General features: G+C 38.3%; 1 protein-coding gene across 8 annotated transcripts in view; it reads left to right on the top strand.

The window, feature by feature from the left end:
* Nucleotides 1–21086, top strand: part of RBMS3 (RNA binding motif single stranded interacting protein 3) — a 601210-nt gene that overhangs the window by 271634 nt on the left and 308490 nt on the right. For all 8 annotated transcript variants that reach the window (XM_027675444.1, XM_027675445.1, XM_027675443.1 and 5 more), the window contains one exon: nt 5352–5410. In XM_027675444.1, coding sequence (XP_027531245.1) covers nt 5352–5410 — 59 coding nt within the window. The remainder of the gene's footprint in view (nt 1–5351; nt 5411–21086) is intronic.

Genomic DNA, 21086 nt, shown 5'->3' on the forward strand with positions numbered 1-21086 from the left:
TTAAAACTTCATACAAATAGTGATTGTTCAGCCCACTAATTTGTCTGGATATCTCTGCCTTTGAGGGAGTCAACAGCTCTTCCCAATTTTGTATCATCTGCAAACTTATATCCCTTCAAGTCCTGCATCCAAGTCATTTATGAAGATGTTGAAGAGAACAGGGCCTAAGATGGAGCCCTGTGGAACCCCACTAGTGACAGGTCTCCAGTCTGATGTTGTCCCATTCACTATTACCCTCTGTGCTCAACTCGTGAGCACCCACTGCATGATGTGTTTATCCAGCTGTGTGCTGGAGGCTTTGTCGAGAAGGATATTGTGAGAGGCAGTATCAAAAGTATTCTATTTAGTGAAGGAATGATTTCTGTAAACATCACAGCCAGACTAAAGTAAGTAGAGAAGACAGAGCAGCCAGATGTTAAACTCTTAACAGAAGTACAGTCTTGTCAGTCTGGTACACCACAGGTTTGCTGCCAGTAGCTCCTTCTGTTTGTTCCCCAAGCCATGCACATAGTCTGTGAAAAGAAGAGGTGCTCTGAATGACATGTATTTTGTTGTTGTATTTTTGCGTGAATATAAGAGTGTTGTCTTAACTTCTTATTAATTTTTTTTTTAATTAAAAATAATATACAGGGAAAGGACAATAAAGTAACTCAGTCTTTGTTAAGGGATAGCATAGTAATGTCTTGTATTTTTGGGAAAAAATACAAGCATTTAAAATGTCATGCAGTAAATGAAATGCCTAGAAATTATCATGCAAATCAAAAATTTTTTTTGGAGTCATTTCCCTTTTGTATGTATTTGGATGTCATAAGTTCATGTGGCAGTGTATTATAGGAAAAGTGACTCTCCAAGAAATTCAGCAGGAGTTCCTTCTGTACTTTAGGTCTCCATAATGTGGGCTTTTTTATTTTCTCCCAAAATCCATGATTTGCTTAATAGAGTCTGCTTTAAACAAAATAAACCCAGTTATGCTATTTAGATATTAATTCACAAGAATGAAAGAACCTTGGAGTTGCTTATCTAAATCCAATTACTGCTGGTCAAATTCATCCCAGTACAAAAGTTCTCAAGATAAAAGCATATAATACCTAAATGCCCAGAAGTGCAGACTTTTCAGTTGAGTGGATTGTACTCTGAGCAATGCTTGAGGCCTTGAGTGAACCTGAATGCTGGGGATATAATTATTAAGCTCTGAACTTGGAAATTACATGATAACTCCACTGGTTTAACTAAGGAGGGAAGAACTCTGTACACCAGTAACTTGAGTTTCAATTCCAAGTTTTGTATTTATTTGAAGCATACAAGCAGTAACTGGAATTGGGAAAAATCCAGTGCAATATTTTGTACATGCCTGTGCACCCATTGCCTTGTAGATGAGGATGGCAGTATGTATGCAGCACCAAGTTGGGCGAGTGGCCAGAGACTTATCCTGTCCTTTCTGACAGACGTCTTACGTTACAGGACTAGCTGCGGGCAGCCTGAAGGATGGCTTGAAGGCCAGAATATGACATACCTATCCTAGAGGCTTTTGTTTTCCATAACAACATGGAAAAGCTGAAAAGTTTGAGTGGCCCCAACTAGCCTGGCCTCCCAGGAAATCCCTTCTTTGACACAGCAGCTCCTGGTCACAGCCGTCCCTCAGCCAGCTTCTCACCTTGGCCTGCCAGCAGTCTAGTGGGTGGCACCTGGTTCCTCTGCCTTGAGCAGCTAGTCTCTAGCTGAATGTCACTTGCCTCCTAACCCTGTTTGCCCACTTGCCTTCCCTGTACCCCAGCTTCCCATAGGCAGAAGGAGAAATGGTTCAAATCCTTTGTTTGCTGTGAGACAGCAAATTCCCATCTGTTTGGGTTGTCTTGGGCACTGGGTAAGTGATACCACATTTTTTGAGCAGTATCAGTCACAGCTGAAGCATTTCCTTCAGGAACTGTGTCCATTTTAACAGGAGTTTTCAAATAACTTCCTGGAAATGATGGGGTTTGAGCTTTGTCTGCAATGTAAGTGCTCATCGACCGCCTACCTGAAAGCTCTTGAAATGTTTTATTGATACTACAACTTTGATGTACTTTAAGGGCTCATTCTCCATTGCTTGCATCTTTCCTGAGTCTGCTGAGTAGTCTGAAAATGTGGGGTGCCATGGGATGGGGCTCTCAAGAGTGATTTTTGACATAACTCTGTAGTCTGGACTAAACAGGGAGATTGTTTTCTCTCTGCACCACACTGTGGGCTATTCCCTTAGTTCTACCTTCTGTGTGACATGGTGTGAGTTACTGCTGTTTGTAAGTGAAGAGTTTTTAAGTGACCTTTGTATTTTTAATAGTGGGTATCAGATGACTTGAAGAGTTTCACCCTAAACCGATAAATACATGAGAAAGTAAAAATGTTTATGTTTGTAAGAAGGTATTTCCACCCCCAGTTTAATCTTGGAATGTAAGAATGTAGGGGCCACTGTTTCAGCAGCTGTGGAGGTACCCTGATGTTAAAAGAGGGACAACATGTGATGATGTTACTGTGGTATCCTCTCACAGTTTCTGGTAGTATGTGACTTCCAGGGCCACAAATGTGTCTTTGCTTTTAATTACATAACAGATTTTCCATCCTAGAAGCCATACAATAGCTTTTTATAGTGGTGTGCTCTGTGGGGCATCAATGTGGGCTATGGCAATGAGTTCCACAACTAACTCTCCATTCTGAAACTTTCATTTTTTAAGTCTTATAATTATCTGAGCAGTCCTTATGTATTATGAGAATCAGTGAAGACAACTAGTCACTATCTCACTGCATGGGTCCTTCTTTCATGAGGTGAATTCCTAGTCTGTGCAGTTGCTCCTAACATGGAAGGTCTTTCAAAATCTGACCACCCGGTTTTACATGAAAATTATTACATAGAAAAGTATTAAGAGCATAATTGGATATAAATGATTGAGTGGGTTTCTAAAAGTACTTAAACAATTCTATTTGTGCTTATTATGCATTTAGATAACACTTTAGGAAGAGTGTCTGAAAATCTTATGCATAGCAATTTCACTTCAGGTGCTCAGTAGACACATTCTTGAGATAACCATCTCACAGATTCATTTTGCCTACTTCCTTGGATAGTGTGATGCAGTAGGTTATCCTTAATGATACAGCCGTTATGTTGAAGGGTTGGTAATATGGCATTGAGATGAACTCAATTCTATGTTTATCCTTTTATGAACAGAAATTTTGATTCAAAATCTTTGAAAGAGTGCCTCCATGAACCATAACTCAGGAGGATATTAAACAGTGCTCACACTTTTTCACAACAAGCAGACCATACTTGGTATTTTTTTTACATTAATCATATCAGTAGTTTGTAGAATACAGGTGTGCAGGCTGTTGAATTTTATAGTGGTTTCCATTTAAATATAAGAAAACAAGGGGTAGCTCTTGTGATGTACTTTATCATTATTTCTGTGAGCATTCCCATTGAAGAATATATTTTTTGTACTTTTGAGCGAATCAAATCACAGTTAAAACTCACACAAACAGAAAGCCAAACAACTTTGGAGAGGAGACAAAGCTTAATAACACTCTTGACATATGGGAGAAATATGACTACATTTGTAGGAACAAAATACCTTCCCAATTTCATGCAACACACAAATGAACATTCTTCATCAGAACTGATGTTCTGATTACTGTAGAATAATTACTTGAAATATTTTGTAAAACAGTGTCCAAATTAATTCCAATTACTTTCTTGTGGTATCACTCAAGGTTTGCAGCAGTACATTAAATCACCAACATATGGCTAATTGCCTATAACAGTGTTTGTTATTGTGGTGCCTCTTACCACTCTGATGTCTGTTTTTGCAAATGTGAAGGTGTGCACATAACTTTGCATGTGGGAGGTAAATGTCTCCTGAACCAAACAGAATTTTGTGAGTAAAATCTCCACTGTAACTGTTTGCAGGATCACAGTATGTAGAAAATAATTCTGGGAAATCTGTAATAGAAGCAGTGGAACCACAATGCCTGTCTCTGCTGGCAAGAAATGTTAACTTCTAGCTCTCACGTGACTTGGATGAAACAACATATCAATTCATTAGGAGTGGTTGGACTGAAATGCGGGCTGGGTGTTAGTTTTTGTTGGCGGAAGTTTAGGTAGGGGTTGTGTTTTATTTGAGGTTGGTGTGGGTTAGCCACTGATTTTTGTTGGATTCTTTTTCCATATATCTGTCAGAGACCCATTACTGTACAAGATAGGCATGTTTTTGCATGTTTCTCATATATTTGATATTGAATCTAAATAAATCAAATAAATGAAGATGCACCACACAGTCCAAATTTCCTGCTGGGTAAGTTGGCCCACTAAACAGCCGTAAATCACACTGCAAGAGAATTTAGCTTTGCCTTCTTAAGACGTGCTTTAAGATCTTAGAGGCCAAAATCAACTTCAGGTATTACCATGAAGAATTATAAAATTAAGTGGAACATAAGTGAGTATAAAGGCACCTATTCTGGAAAACACCTGTGATCTCATGGTTAACATTAAATCTGTTATGTATTTGGTTCTAGTGGAGCCAGCTATGGCAGAATAAACTCACAACTACCTGCCTATGTACACTTCATGGTGCAGTGTACAATGAATTATGCCTGCCTTCAGAGCACAAGATCCTGCTGGTCTACAGAACCAGCAAAAAAAAGGGGGTAGAGGGGGCTGAAGGGGAGGAAAACTTGTATGACTTTTTTTGGTTCCTAACAGATGGCTGAATTGAGGCTCAACTTAGTTTGCACAACTTGTTAATGCCTTTTGGTCAGTTTTCCCTCCTCCTCCTCACTAGTTTCAGACTGAAACAAAATAAAGCAAAGCATGTTTTTCCTCCTAAAAATGAAAGTCAAATGGAAACAAATGTTTTTGTGGGTTCTTAGGAAAAGGAAAAACAGTGAAATGGAAAGTCTCACTTTGCATCAGTCACTAAAACAGAGTAAAGAGAGATGGAGAGACAGTTCCCTTTATCTTAAACTGAGTGGTTACATGTCACTCACAGTATGGAAACTTCAGCTGAGAACTTTCTATCAGGCACAAAATTGACTCAAATCTTTGCTGGTATTGAAGAGTATGCTTAGGCAGGCTGTTCTCATTCTTTCCCATTGGTGCTATTCCCTCTTCATGAAGTATTTTAAGTGTTTTCTGGTCCCGTGCTATAACTCAGGGGTCTGTTTTACCCTATGAGTTATAGTTTGGCTCTGTGTCTTTTTTCCTTTTTTTTTTTTTTCCCCAGAGCACTAGATATCTTCCTAGTATATGTGTTATATGCGTGTAACAATCACTATGTACTTTTTTAAAAAATAATAACATGTACTTCTGTTTTTTGTTTTCTCCATAGGTATGGAAAAATTGTATCCACAAAGGCAATTCTTGACAAAAACACAAATCAGTGCAAAGGTATGTGCAAGGGGTCCACCCTGCAAGTTCATTATTGGTTTGAATGATTGACTGGTGGCTTGACTGCCAAAGCTTTGGTTCCAACTGTGCAATCAACATAATGCACAGTATATTACAAACATATTTAATAACGCCAAAGCTTTGAGTTGTGCTTCCAGTAACATTGCTCATTAATTTTTTTCATTAACAAACAAAATGAAAATCACAAATCAGAACAAGTATTAAATTGCTTCGGCAGAAGAGTAAATTACCTTCTAACCACATAGTGCTGTCTGATTTGAGTGATATCATCAGTGATGCAAATTGATTTCCTATATAAAGCTGAGAAACCTTTGGGAAAAGTTTCCCAAGGAAAACGTGGTCTAATTTTTACATTTTTGTGAAGTCTTGTCTTATGCTAATGGAAGAAGAAAATATTCTTTATGACACAAATAGATCTACAAGTTCCAATACCAAGATATAAAAATAATTCCTCTTTCAGTTTTATGTTCTTAATTTCTGTGTATGTATGAAAACATTTTTTGGTGAAATATAAAGTTTAATGTCCATATAGCTATATTTACTGAGATAAATATAGACTAACATGTCTAGTAGTATCTCAGGACTAGAATTGTTACTCCTTTATGAGTCTGCAGTGTCATCAAATCTATGGGGGAGAAGCTGTGCTTTAAGGTGACTGTCACTTTACACTAGTGGTATACAGAATCCTTTTGGAGTAATAAAATCAACTAGAATGGGTTCTTCTGATAAGAAGCACATTCTGGATAGCATTTCTGTATGAGTTAGTAAAAAGAAAAGGCATTGCAGTTCAGGAATATCTCATGAGTGCCCAGATAAGGTGTGAAGAGAAGCAGCAGAGAAGACATTTCGGGAAATTATGAGATAGGGCAAAATCCTGCCATCTGTGCCAAAGATGTTTTAGAAGTTTATAGAAGTGTAGGACTTTATCTATTGCCTGTCAGAAACAGTATTCATTAGCTACTCAGGAGAAAAGTAAGTTGGAAGACTGCAATTCTAGTCTTAGAAAACTCCACCAACCCAGTCAGTCATGGGCCATTATTGTAAGTTGCACTGCTATGCATTTGCTTTTGACTGAATGTGTGTTTCATTTCCTTGGGGCACTGTTCTGCCGCAATTCTGATAACATCACTCTGTATTTCTTTGAATATCACAGCAGGAACAAGACCTGATTGTGTTTGGGTTTTGATGGATTTCTTGCTTTTTTTTTGGATTGCATTATAAAGGAATACCCTCATGAGCAGAACTTCCTTTGTTCCCATTGCCAGTGGTAAACAAGGAAAGGAATGGATCTGTTTGTGAAATACAAAATGTGAAATACAAAGTGAAAAATATTGTGAAGAATATGAATGGTAGAATTTTAAGAAAAAAAAAGAGTTTGGCTTTGGTGTTCTTCATATTGTAGTTAGCTTTGAGATTATCATAGTAGGAGCCATATAAGAGTGAGTCGGAATTTTGTAAAAATTTGCTTTCATGCTGTTGTATTACACTGTAGGGCAGAGATATCTATTTGTATTTTCAAAAACAGATCTTTATGACATAAGTGGTGCCATTAAAAGATCATAAACATAATTGGATTTATTAACAGTATGCTTCATGGCATAAAAAGAATAGATGTTTTACTGCTTTAAATGCTGGGTACATTTCCTTTCTCTTTAGTAAGGCTGAAAAAAAAGAAAGCTTTCCAGGAACCCGAAGTGGAAGCGACCTGAAATGGTCAGGACCTGCCTTGGGGCAAGATCAGCTCTAACCCACTGCTGACGGGTATTTCTGTAACCTTCGCTCAAAGGCCTCCAGTGGTGGAGATTCCTCGAGCTCCTCAGGCAATCTGTGATAACGCTCCCTCTTCTCACTTTAATGAAGCATTTCCTAATGTCTAACCCAAATCTCTCTTGATGCAATTTAAGTCTATTGCTTCTTTTCTTATCCCCAGTGGACATGCAGAGCAGTTTATTCCTTTCCTTTTTGCAGCAAATGTATATATTTGAAGACTGCTCTCCATCTGCCTTATCTTTTCTTTAGACTAACCACTAGTCCTTTAACTTTAGATTTCTGATTATATTGCACTTTGCTAGTCTGTCTCTAATTAGCTCACTCCTTAAAGACCCTGGAGCTGGGCATAGGATTTCAGATGCCCTAAATCTTGTAATTTTAAATAGTGTGGAGAGGTTATATCATTTGTCTTCTCTGTGATCACATGACTCTCCTCTTTGTTGATGTATACATATAAATAACTGTGTATTTTAAATATAGATATATTTGTGAGGCACAGGATGTTGCATGAGAACAATGGTGCTGATTTATGCTAAGAGATTCTCTGCAACCCCCAGTTCTGTTATTCTTTACTCCAGCACTGCTGCGAGCCAGGCATTCCATACTGTGTGTTCTACTCTGTGTTTTTGATTATTCCTTCCTAAAGCTAGAACTTTTAATTTGTCTGTACTGAATTTTATCCTATTTTTTTCTTGGCTACTCCTTAATTTACTAAGATTTGAGAATAATCTTAAGCCTCCAGAGTGCTTGCAGCACTTACCCCTTTAGTATCCTCTTCACAGTTAATAAATGGTTTCTCTAATCCACTGGACAAGATAATGTGGAAAAGACTGAAAAATACCAGAAGACTTTTGAGGAAATCCTCTCAGTATATCAGGTAGTGCAACAGTGAGCCATTGAGAACTTTTTAAAATTGGATCTGCTAAGTTGTTCGACACCTACATCACAGCATTTTTCAGCTAGACCTTTTTTCTCCCATCTACTCAAGTTACGAGAGAGAAGCAAGATTTAACTAAAATATATAGGACTGAGCTATCTCTAACACTGGTTATATACTTTTAGACAAAATTATGATATGACATTATTTACTCTTGCTCAGTCTATGCTGCATTGTACTAATTGATGCCTGCTGAGCTGGTGCTACGAAAAAAATCTAGGAGCTGTTTAGCTGGGGTGAGATAAGAAAGGGTTTAATTAGCCAAGGCAAGAGATGTTACGACGCGCACGCCGGGCTGTGCCTGGGATGTTACATTTATAACAATATTTGGCCAATCCTAAGTGTGTCCACCCTATAACTTTTGGCCTGGTCCACCCCCTGGCCCGCCTCTCGAAATTGGGTCTGGGGTGCTTTTTGGGACCCCCTCTTCATCATCATCATCTTCTTCGGGGTACAGAGAGCAGAGTGACCCAGTTCCTTGACTCTGTCCTGCGGTTTAGGCCAAGATACAAGCGTTCTCCAAACAAGACAGGCTTGCCTTGACAAGAGACAAAACATTTTCTACTGGATATGGGGGTAGGGTGATAGGGGGGTATGGAATGGGGTGAGATAATTAAGGAATGTATAAACTAAAGGGTACTATGGGGAGGAGGGAGAAAGGGTTTCTAAAATCTACTTCTATTACCTATAAAACTTATAAGGTAGAAAAATAAGAAAATCATTATGGGCTTAAGGCATCATAATCATGTGTTACCTTTGAGGGTCTGTGAATGGATTTATATGACTAATTGCTCTAAGATTTTCCAGAATTTGAAAGTATCTGTAACACACCAGAGTCTACATCCATTCCTTAAAAAAAATCCCACCAAAAAAACCCTAACAACCAAACAACAACCAGGAAAAAAACATGCTATTTGTTTGCTCCTTTCCAGTTTTCTGGGTCTCATTCACTTTCTGCCAAGTATGAGAGTATCTTCTTAAATGAACACATCATCCTGTGCTATGTATCCAGTGAAGTAGGGTGGATTAAATTCAAGGAGATGATAGAAGTTATCACGTGGTTAGTGACTTATGAATTTATTTCAGTGTCATTTGTGTGTTGACCAAGGTGTAAAATAAAGCTGAAAGTAGAAAATATTTAATTTAGCAAAGAAATTATTTCAACCCCCCCATGTAACAGCAGATCTGTTAAAATTAGTTACTGCTTAGCAAGAAGTATTAGGTTACCTCTTGGAAAAATGAGGAAACCACTCTGCACTGGACTTTAAGTAATTCTCCAGATTTTTAAAAAGATATCCTTCACATTCCTATCATGCTAAGGAGCAGTGTTATCTGAGGATTTTTCTCTGGTATGAATTAAGCAGTCAGATCTAAAGTAATCATATATGCTGCAAGGGAGTTCACTGGGGAAACCTTTTGATGTAACCTCTCATTTTCAGATTGCTCTTTGTTGGTGGCATAACTGCTAAGTGAGACAGAGAAGAAGTAACAATCACCCTGTAATAGAACAATATATAAAACAAAATAAGCACATTCACGACAACAGGGCCAGAAATCTATGAACAAAGCAGAGAACAAATACATATGGAGAATAATGAAAAACAGACACATGATTCATTCAGATGTTCAAACACAAACCCCCCTAATGAACAAGTTGGAGAGTTTTTGGCTGCTTTTGCTTCTTCCCTTTCCCTCCCCTCTCTCCCTCTTCCCTTGCACATTTCCCTTCTGGGCCTACTGTATTTGCTAATTTAAAAAGTAGGGGAAATGAAATAAAAGAAACCATTCAAGAGAAGCGTTAATCTGAAACATGTAGACTCTTCTCTTTCCAGCCCTCACCCCCCACCCTCTCCAGACTGGCTTGCTTTTGATAGACCTACGTGCTTAGAGCTGAAGGAATGAGTAATGGTTGTTTCACAGTACAGTTTCCATACCTCATAGCAATGGAATACAGAACAGTTAATCTGCCAAATACACGAGCCATTTCTTAGAGTATGAATTACTGTCATCTGCGTCTGCCCTTGCAGACACTGTAATTGCATGCATGCAGATTTGCTTCCTGGTTTAATCAGGAGCTCGTATGATTTTGAGTATTTTGCTAGGACTTTGGAAGATGAGCACAGGGAACGGCAAAAAATCTGAAATCCCACCTGTGGGAATTTTTTTTTTAATAAATAAAACCTATGAATCACAGTAATGTGTAGGAGACAAACACTTCAATTGCATATTCTTCATTTTATGTGTATTTTTTTAAACCATGGGTGACTTGATTTGTTGAATAGCAGTGTTTGTCTTAGGAGAGAAATATGCCTACCATGATGAGGGGAACTATAGAGTCTCTGTTTATAATTTTAATATTTCATTATGACATTTTCCTTGTTGAGAAATGCCAGCAATGATCTATTAATTTTTAAAATACAAAAACTGGGAATGCAGGTATACAGTCATTAGGAAGGGGGGGGTTACGATAAAAAAAATGCCATGAGGTCACCTGTGTTAAACCACCATATATCACATACGGTTTTATTTCTCCAGTTGCCTTGCTGCTGTTTTTAGACCAGGACGTAAAATTTACCATGACCTATTTTATAAATTGAAAGTTTATTTGTGTAACAAAAGTGGAATAACTGGAGGCTTACTATAAGTGTTGGAGATAATTGGAATGGCATGATAAAGTGGTGTTTCATATCTCCCAAAAGGAGTCTGTCTCGCCTTGTGTCAGTGTTGCTACTCATCTGCTTAAGTTCACCAGCATCCCTAAATACTCTAATGCATTGGAGCTTAGAGTGCTGAAGGCTTCTGCTCTGGTGTTCTGATAAACAAAGCTTATAAGCTTTGTTTTGTAGTAGATATACCTTGGTAGGTACGTTAGACAAAATACTTTCATAACTTCAAATCTTAGGAAGTAATTTTTCACACATATTCTATGAAGACTAAAGGTTATTTGTCATCATATGAAATTACACATTTTTACTTTGTATTTATTAATTCATATTCTTATACTTAAGATGGCACAATTTGGTTGTGATTACCAGCATGAAGCAACTCTATGTAAAATAATAAGCTAGTGGGAAAGAGCTAAGCTACATATAAAACTATTTAGTTAATAAATTTTATTTATTGGGAATAAGCTCAAATTACAATAACCGTGCTGTGTAATTTATGATTCTCAGAATTGCTCTTTTGAAAGGGAGAAAAATCCAGACAAGTAGGTCTGTGCCTGATCACAGTCTGTAAACTGTTCACACTAGGAGGGCATGCACAGTGTGCTTCAAGGGGAAATGGATCTTGTAGAAAGTAAATAATTCATAAAACAGACTTATTTAATTTGAAACTCTAGACTTATGTAGCAAATAAATCAGTCTTATTTTTGATGCCCAGATAGACAATAGATGTGCTGATTTTTTTGTGCTTTAGTTTTGTATGTTTGCATTTTTTTTTTCTTTTTTGATCCACTCCAAAGTTTTATGTAATTAGTGGCATAATAGTTCTCAAGTTATTAAAAGTGTAGCAATATGGAATATTTTAATTCGGCAGATTTTCTGACAATGAGGTGTTTGTGGAGGCTGGACAGATGTTGAGTGTGAGCAGGCATTCAGCAAGTTTTATCTATGGCTCTGCTGATCCATCTCATTAATGACCTGTAGCAGTCACAACAGTCTCACTTGGGTCTCTTGAGCAGAGGGCACAAACTATACTGAATTGTACCACTTTTAGTTAGCAAGCTAGCTAATAAAACCTTATTTCACTGAGTCCCCATTTTAAAACAGTTAAAAGGAAAAAAGCAAACTTGAAATGGTATGATTTTGATAAAAAGAGATACATAAAACAACATGAGGCTAGTTGTTTAAAATTTGTAATTATTTGCAGGTTTTTTAGTCACTTTTCTGTTTTTTTTGTTTGTTTTTTTTTTAACTTCAGGTTTTTTTACTTTCACAATTTTTTTTCTGCTTAAATTAAAAAGTGATATTACTGTGTAACGATGTGAGACCAAAAATGAAGCCTTTAGAAAAAATACTTAAAGGAGACGTCTAAACACCCTGTTGACAGACATACAACAAAATAAAGTGAAAGGAACTGCCAATAAGAAGCCATGAGGTTGTTCACTCACGAATGAAGTGTAACTTCACACCATAGCTTATCAAATAAAAGCTTATTTGTTCTCTGGGCTCATGAGCTCTGATGCTCTGCAAATTTGACCATTTTAAGAAGTTATCGAAAACTATATAGGAGAGAGAAGTGCATATGTATATTCAAAAATAAGTATGTAGCTGTGCTCTTGAGTTTACAGATGATGGATGTTTAGGTGTCATAACAAAGCAGTGGCATTCAGGGGGAACGTTGAGTGATCTATTTTTCTGGCACCTGTTGGGTTGACCAGCAGGCATTATATGTCTTGGAAAATGTGCAAGTATTTTGAAAAATCTCACTTTAGCTTGGAGGTAGAGATTCTCCTGTTTGTGTGTATTTGAGTGCTTTCCACTTTTGCTGAAGTGAAATAGGAAAGGATTCAATGAGTTGTGCTGAGGAAGTCATCATAGCTGGAGCATGCCAGTGCTGGCCACTCCCTCGCTGTGGTGAGGACTCATGTCTGCCTCCATGTCTGAAAAATGTTGCTGCACCACAGCAAACATTTTTGAATGCATCTAAACAGTGCTCTGTCTCAAGCAAGTCCTCTAAAAATTGCTTATTGAGTTTAAAGCCAGGTCCTCTACAGAGGAAACTCCTTCCTAATTAGTTCCCCAGACACTTTCTTAAACGGCTTCTTTGCAATTAAGGAAAAAATTTCCTGGGTCATTATCTTTTCATAAATGAACTCATGGCCTAGCAAATATTTTCTGTAAGGAGACCCAGGATGCTCAAGTATTCTGTGACATATCTAATCTGTGATTATTCTTAATTTACTGCTTCCAAAATCTGCAGGCCCATGTCGTTGACAAATAATTGGTTTAACTTTGTTTCTTTCCAGAGAAATAAAAAAGTAAAATTTCCATGTATACACAGTGATTAATGTTTTGATTCATTGGTCTATATAAAACTTTGCCAGTAGCTTGGCATGTGCTTGAAGTGCATTTTGGGACTGGGTAATGTTAGTAGGCTCTTAATGGTCTCAGCAGACTTGAAAATATCTTTTTCATAGCACAAAAGTGAACAGAAGAAAATTTTTTTTCTCTGAACAGTGGTTCATAATCAGCTTTGTTGAAAGCTTCCTTACGATGTCTTTGCTTTTTCAACTGTCTTGCAGAATCACTTTGCTCAGTTTTTTCTTTTCTCATGCCGTGATACAATATCTCACACACCAGCAAATCTGTTTGGCCCCTGGTTGCTTGAAGGCAGGTCACCTCTTCTAAAAGTGATGGTACTCTGTTGAGAAGTTAGTTTCTCAAAAGTCTCAAGAGTTCAGCACTGTGGAAATCCCCAGGCAGAGGCAAGAGGAAGACAGTGCCCACCACGTTAGTTTTGCTAGAGCCAACTCTGTTAGGTGCTCTGAGAATATATAGCATGTGCAAAGCTAATGCTGACTTGATATATGACAATTTGATAATGAATCAAATTGACAGCCATTATTGAAAATGGGTACTCAACAGGAACCATTCTGAATCAGATCTGTGAATTACAGTGCGATTTCAGTTTTGAGGTGTGCCAACAGAGATGTCACCTATTATTGCATGTCCCTGGCTTTTGTTTAGAAGAGTAGAACTCTCTTACCCAAGTGAATTAAGTGTACTTTCTCTTTCTTGGTAGATAGTATACTGTCAAAATAAACCAGTAATAGACCACGCCATCATTTTTATTAAATCTGTCTTTCTTGTTATTTGAGGGCTGCCTGTCTGGAGATGGCGTAGGATTGCTCGAGTAGGAAAAGATGTGCAACACATGAGAAAAATCATAACTTCGGGCAATAAAGATGCAGCTCCCTCAATGCTGATTAAAGAACCCACCCACACCAGTTACAGGGAAAGGAACTGATGGGCATTATTAATATTGCTCCATCTATTTAAGGTTATGGTAGCTGTATGGCATAAAGCTCTAGGTACTCATCAATGGTACAGAAAACAGCTGTACTCTATAAAAAATAATTGAAAGACAACCTTCTTCTATGGACTTTGCAGCCCAGGTCTTTGAAAAAGAGCAGGGTCCGCAGTTAATTTAGGTACTGTGAGTAATCTTATGACTTTGAATGGAATTAAATGACATTTCTTTGAAATACTGAATTCTCCACAAAAGAAAACCCCAAACCAGTCTTTCAGCTCTCTTGAGAATAGTTCTATATTTGGATAACATTTAGTAATTTTTTTCAACCCAGAATGTTGTGAGGAGAGCTAAATTTATAGATGAGAGAAGGAGGAGGCCACGTTAGGGGTGGTAGAAATGACTCTTCTACTTGATGAAATAGTTTTTGTCTGACTGGATCTTCCCCAGGACCAATGATCGGCTGATGTTTTCTTCCATTAGATGGCAGTGGTGTGATATGTGGTTTCTCTGGACCCCAAAACTACAAGTCTGATTAAAAAATTACAAATGGTTCCATTTTCTTAGTTTGGTTTATGATTCCAGTGTCTCTAAGCTTTCAATTTTTTATTCACATAGAAGTTTACCATTTATTGTCCAGTTTAAAGCAAATGAGGACTAGGACTTCAAAAGAGGACTGGGACTTTCAAATACAACCAAGTAAAATATTTTCAGAAAATGGGCAACTGGGTAGAATGGACACTCAGCGCTCCGGCTACAAGAAATGCAGGATGGGTTTAGGTTTGCTCCACCTGAAATAACTACAGTAATTCACTACTTGCTTATCTATGGTGGAGCCAGAGCTTGTGCTGGTTTTCCCCAATGAGGAGTTTGAGAGGGAGGTACAGGTATGAGAGGAGAGGGTGGAAGCAGTAAGGAATGCTTGCGCTGAGGGATTGGAGTCCCTGCAGCAAATTGAAGTGTCACACTTGGGATAGGACATGTGCAGAGGCAATAAATATGGGGCTCAAATATATAAGACAACAAACTTTCTTTATTTCACTGCTAATAGAATATACTGTTTTATTCTAAACAAAGGAAAAAATCAGAATTTTTTTTTATATATATGATCTTTATAAAGATCTTTCAGGCACATTCCCTTGTTGCTTGTGATATTGGTTGTGATGTTTTTTATTAACTTATTAAATATGGAGTAGTAAACAGTATTTATTTTTAAATTAATTGAAATGGACTTGTTGCCCTTCATGGCTTTTTATTAATTGAATATTTTTGCTAAGCTGTCTGCTTTCAGAGCAAAGGTTGCAGTCGGGAGATGGGGGTCAATGGGACTTCCATTTAAATGCATGTTATCTCTGTGTTAATTGCCTGCATATTTAAACAACCAAGCATGTCACTCTGCAGAAAGTAAAGGTTTTTGTGGTCAACCTTTAATCACAAAACAGCAAGAAAAAGTCTCAGTGACCTGGTTTGCCTGAGGTATCTTAGTTGCTCTTGTCAGTCACTTCAGCTCACAGTAAATTGCAGGGTAAATTCCACATAATTGATGGAATGTATGTGTAGCAAAAGCCCGAAAACTGAGCAAAAAAATATGTGTTCAAAATTTTATTTGTTGCACATTGTTTTAGTAATTTCCTTCTTAAATAAAAACAGATTTAATTGCTAGTATAGACAGTTACTAGAGAAGAAACTCATACAATGGAGATTAAATTTTCTTTGAGTTTTGGAGACACATACATATTTATCGAGGTAGGTGAATTTGAGTTCTTAGAAAGAATTGCATAGCGGCTGCTTGATATTCTCTACTTTTTGGGTTATTACTGCAGAAGGGGTAAAATAGTTACATTTGAAGGAGAGGGGTGTATGCCATGGGACAAATCCTTCTGAGGCTGCTGGGATTAAAAAGCCTCTGCTGTGTTTTCACTAGTGCTAGTAATGAGATTGAGGTTTTGGAACTTAAAACTATTTGAGATTGCTACCTCTGTCAAATTTGCTTGAATGGGGTCAGTCAGTTCAAAAGTTATGGGAAAGGAGAGGCTGAGAGGAAAATACATGTAGATATTTTTGCTGTATATTCTTTGCCTTGCTATTTACTTTTTTTGTAATGATTCCTGGAATTCAGTTCACATTTTTGAGCAAATAGGAAGCTAACACTTCTATGGACAGTTCAAGGGGCATAATTTTATAATGTAAAACCAGAATTTTCTCGCATGTGCATCACTACATTTATCTACATTTAATTTCTTCTTCTGGTTTATTATCCTTAGTTTAATAAGGTCCTTCTGCAGTTCTTCACAGATGCCTCTCCTGTTGCTTCTCCTAGATAATCTTGTCACCTCACTGTTAGCCTCTTCTTGTCATTTAGAAACGGGTTGTGCAGTATGGTTCCTGGCAAAGCTCCATGTGGAAGTCCATTCATGCTGTTCTCCTCTTGAGAGAAAGATCATGCCCTCTACCCTCTGTTTTTATCTTTTAATCAATTGTTTATCCAAGAACTTTTGCTCTTAAGCCATGGCTGTTTAGTTTCCTAAGAAATCTTTTGTGAGGGCCGTGTGAAATGCCTTTTGGAGATCCAAGCAGACTATATTAGCCAGATCACCCTTATCCACAGGCTTGTTGACCTTTTCAAAGAACTCCAATAGGTCTGTGAGACAAACCTACAAAAGCCAGGTTAACTCTTTCCACATATTGTATTTCCATTGACTTTACTCTGCTTCTGTAATTTCTGGTAATTTGACACCTAGTTTACAGACCTGAAGGTACCTGGATCTTACCTGTGATGTTTTCAGAACACTGTGACCATGTGTGCCACCTCCCAGTCCTCAGGTACAAAGTCAGTTTTAGAAAAGAAGCTGCACACCGCTTATTAGTGTGTGTAGTCAGCTATTGCATCCTGGAGCTCTTTTCAAATGGGGAGGGTGAATACCATCTGTTGCTGCAATTTGTTAGTATTCGCTTTTGTCAGTTTGTCCCATAACCTTCTCTGTGGTCATTTCAAATTAAGAGTTGCACCTGTTCTTCTGGGTTTCCTAGGCAGATGCTCTCTGTCATCACCTAAAAATGTGATCTTTGCATTATATCCCATTTTGCCCAATCTGTGTAAGGATAATAAGTCTCCATGAGCACTCCACTAGCTGCCTTTACTGCTTTTCTGCATAGTTCTGCATTCCAGTTCTTACAGGTTCTGTGTTACTCACTGCCATTCTTAGTCTGATCATTTCTACCCCACCAGCACAGCCTACTCTCTGTGCCATGCATGTTATATCTTGGTGTTACAATGGTCCACTCATTGCCTCATTTTCACACTTTCTAATACATGTTTTCTGACTGTAGTGTGTATTTAAGTTCACCCATCTTATTTCTTAAGGCTTAAAACACTTAGTGAGCTACTACTCTTTCAGTTGTGTTGTCAGCACCATATTTGAGTGACTCTGTGGTAACTTTCCTTTACAGTATGTCCACTTAGGTTCTCTGGCCTGTTGTTTTGTTTGCAAGAGGGGTAGATCTAGTGATCACCCTCTGATTTTCTTCAAGGTTACCAACTCCCCCATCTGTTTGCCTAGTCAGAGGGAATGTCATCACTCCAACCTACTCCATCCTTCTGGTTAGCTCTGAGTTCTAGGGGGACACTTTCAGTGCAAGAAGATGAAGTGTCAGCAGCTCTCAGTGGGGAAGATCCAGCACTGGATCACAGCCTGCTTCACCACCTGAGTCCTGCCTTGAGCTGGCAGCTACTCTAATATACTTGGACCTGCTGCATGACACTGCTGAACTATCTCTGTGAACCTCTTCCTCCTCTCCCTTATTAGGATTCGGCTTCATTGCTTGGAAGATGTGTGTGTATGTGTGTGTGTGTGTGTGTGTGTGTCCCGAAGGTGCAACTTCTGAATTTTTCTGTCTCCTCCAATCCCTCTCATTTGTTGTCCTGCTCTCTGCTCTCGGGAGCCAGAATCTCCTGCTGGAGACCATGACTTGTCTGAACAACACAGTCACGTGTGCAGTTCTCCCGTGGGGAAGACACAGAAATGATAGTTGGCATAGTAAATTGGATAATTCCCACTTTAACTTATTCTCCCCTAAGTATTTGATAGGGTTGTTTCTACCACTTCTTTCTATCCAGGTGACTATATTTGACCTCCCCTTCTGTTGCTGCTCTAAGGACAAAAACTAGAGTTTTCTCCTTTTTCCATGCACTCAATGGTCTCAGCTTAGTTCTGGGAAATGTTGGGGCTCTGCTTACTCAAAGGAGTATAGAGAGGGAATGGTGAGGAATGGAAGACATAGCATTTAAAATAACATTCACAAAACCAGAACAAAAGAGGAATGCCTATGAAGAAATTAGTATCTTGTGTGGTATTAGGCAAGGAAAAAAAAATATGTGCACAGAGCTGACAGCAATAATGAGCGAGAGTAAACAGGCTGTGATTTATTATGGGTGAGAGTTTCTGACCATCAGAGCAGCCAAGTTTTGGTACAGAGGGTGGAGCAAGCTCAGTTTTTGACAGCAGTTGTGGCACAAGGCTACTTGAGAGTGGGGTCAGGGTTCAGTGACCAAATTTTTGTCCAGATACTTGCACTTATTTCACAGAGTTCCCCCAACGTTCTGAGTCTGGAATCAGGCAAGTATTGTAAGATGTAGCTTGTTAGTGCATCATCTCATACAACTGCTTCAATAATCTAAATAGCTGCACCCCAACAAGGAGCACTGGGGAGGGAACTGGGAGGCACACTCCCTTTAGAGCTGCTCTCTTTGGGGCCATTGCAGCTCATGTGGGAACTGGACTCTGGTGGATGCTGACTCAGGGCTCTTGGGGCTGTGGCACTCTCCCACAATATCTACCGGCCTTTTTTTAAAAAGTTCTACCTGGAGGACAACTCCTGGGGCAGATCTTTCAAGAACAAAGCCCAGCTCTTGAGCTAAATTGTGGGGCAACAGTCCCACTCACCCTTAGCCAGGCCGACTGGCTGCACTGGGGTGCATGGGAGTAGAGGGGAGAAGCTGTGATGATTTGCTGAAAAGCTTGGGAGTGGGAGCTGGAGGAGTGAAGTGTGGCTCCGTTACGGTTCATCTCCTTGCAAATTACCTGTGTGTTTGCCAGTGTGAGGCCTAGGAAATGTCTGCAGGTTTGCACATTAAAGGAAAAAAAATGAATCCAAAATAGATTTTGTCAAATTAACCTTCAAAAGCTCAGCAAGGTGAGCTTGCTGTGTTTTGGGAGTGAGTATAAGGTAGAGGAATGGCTATGAAATGTTCTTCTATTATTTTAACTGTAAGTTGAGACTATCACTGAGTCATTTCATATTAATAAGGCTCATAAGAAAATAGGATTTTCAGATTACAGTTTTAAAGCCCCATGTTCCCACTGTGTTTCGGGAAGAGTGAAAGCACATGTAGCCCATAGGACTAAGTGAAACCAGAAATTTCATTTCAATTTAGACAGTCTTTACTAACACTCTGCTCCTGGGTTTGGCATTCCTGAAAGGGGAAGAAAAGTGGAATGTAAAAGGGGAGAAATTTTCCAGTCAACATTTGGTTTGAATTTACATACAATGTTAAAAAAGAATGGGAAAAAAGGAAAAAGGTACCATTATAATTACAGTGTAGGTCCACTTTAAACCTCAGAAACATTAACTGTTCTGTAAACTTCCCATATACCTTTTGTTCTATATCCTTCATCAGTATCTCTGCATTGTTATTTTATCCTGGTAAATAATGAATTCAATGGAGGAAACTTTGCAATACAAAAATATTTGGATTGGCATATAGAAAATTATACTTCTTTATTTATTTTGCTTATTTATTTTATAAATTGGATAGCCCCTCACATTCCTTCAGAAAACAAAACTAAGTTTTAATATTATAGCTTATCTCCTCTCTAGTAGAAGTCCAAAGATTGAGAGTCTAGCCTGTGCTATTCAAGACATTGTAAGAAAATATCCGAGTTAGGATAAAGAAGGCCTTCAGTTTTAAGACCTCAGTTGCCCTTTGCAGAGCAGTGTTATCAAGGAGCTTGTGATATGTATGGAGATATATGTAAATATATGTGTTGAACTACTTTATCAGAAGTTGCTGTCTCAGTCCCTTGCCTATAACACCTTGAATCATTATAATGCAGGAAGAAACAATTGCGAGCATGTAAATGTAAGTTATACAAGGCTCAATTCATAAATAATAACTAAAAATATAATTTTGATCTGGTGAAAAACTTTCTTAGAAAGAGTAATTTAATTGCCAGTCATAAGATTGGTGCTGACATTTGAAGTTGACAGTAGGGTTCAACTCATTAATGTTTCCATTTTGCATGTGTCATTTACTCTGCTTTCTGAATTTTCTGAACATAAGAAAGGCCACCTTAGGGTGTGTATACTTATTATTAGGTGCGTGCTGAAGCACGGTACTGAAGAAGGCTTTGAGTTTCACTAAAATCAATCTTCTTGATAAAACACCTGTCAGCTCTGAGGCATCCTGGTGCTTCAAAGTTCATTTTAGGACAAAGGATGTGTAAGCTTGCTGTTGTAGAACCCACAAGTGCTACCATTTATACTGAGCCTTGTACCTTGGTATTTTGTTTTATAGTACTGTTAGAAATACCACAAGCTTGAGGATATAGTTGAAAAGGATACTCTCTCTTTCGTGATGATGTGAAGGTAGTGTTCCCAGGTATGACGTGCTTGGAATGAATTTGGTTATTATGGCTACATTGCATGTCAAAAACGTTATCTTCATTATTTCGGTGAAACCCTGACTACGTGCTTAGGATGGTAGCCTCAAAGAGTATGTCCACTTGGAGAGGACATTATGCTCCTGGTATTTATGTTGGCTGGCCTGCATGCTTGTTTTAAACATATCCTGTTTGTATCTTTTGGATCACTTTTTAGATTTGGGGCTGAATCTTCAAATGTTTGTCAAGTACACTCAAAAGCGAGACACAAATGTCTCAAAATCCATGATACTTTCAGGAAATGCATTGCTGCACT

The sequence above is a fragment of the Neopelma chrysocephalum genome, unplaced genomic scaffold (genome assembly GCF_003984885.1).
Source record: "Neopelma chrysocephalum unplaced genomic scaffold, ASM398488v2 Primary Assembly neopelma1_26, whole genome shotgun sequence".
NCBI lineage: Eukaryota > Metazoa > Chordata > Aves > Passeriformes > Pipridae > Neopelma > Neopelma chrysocephalum.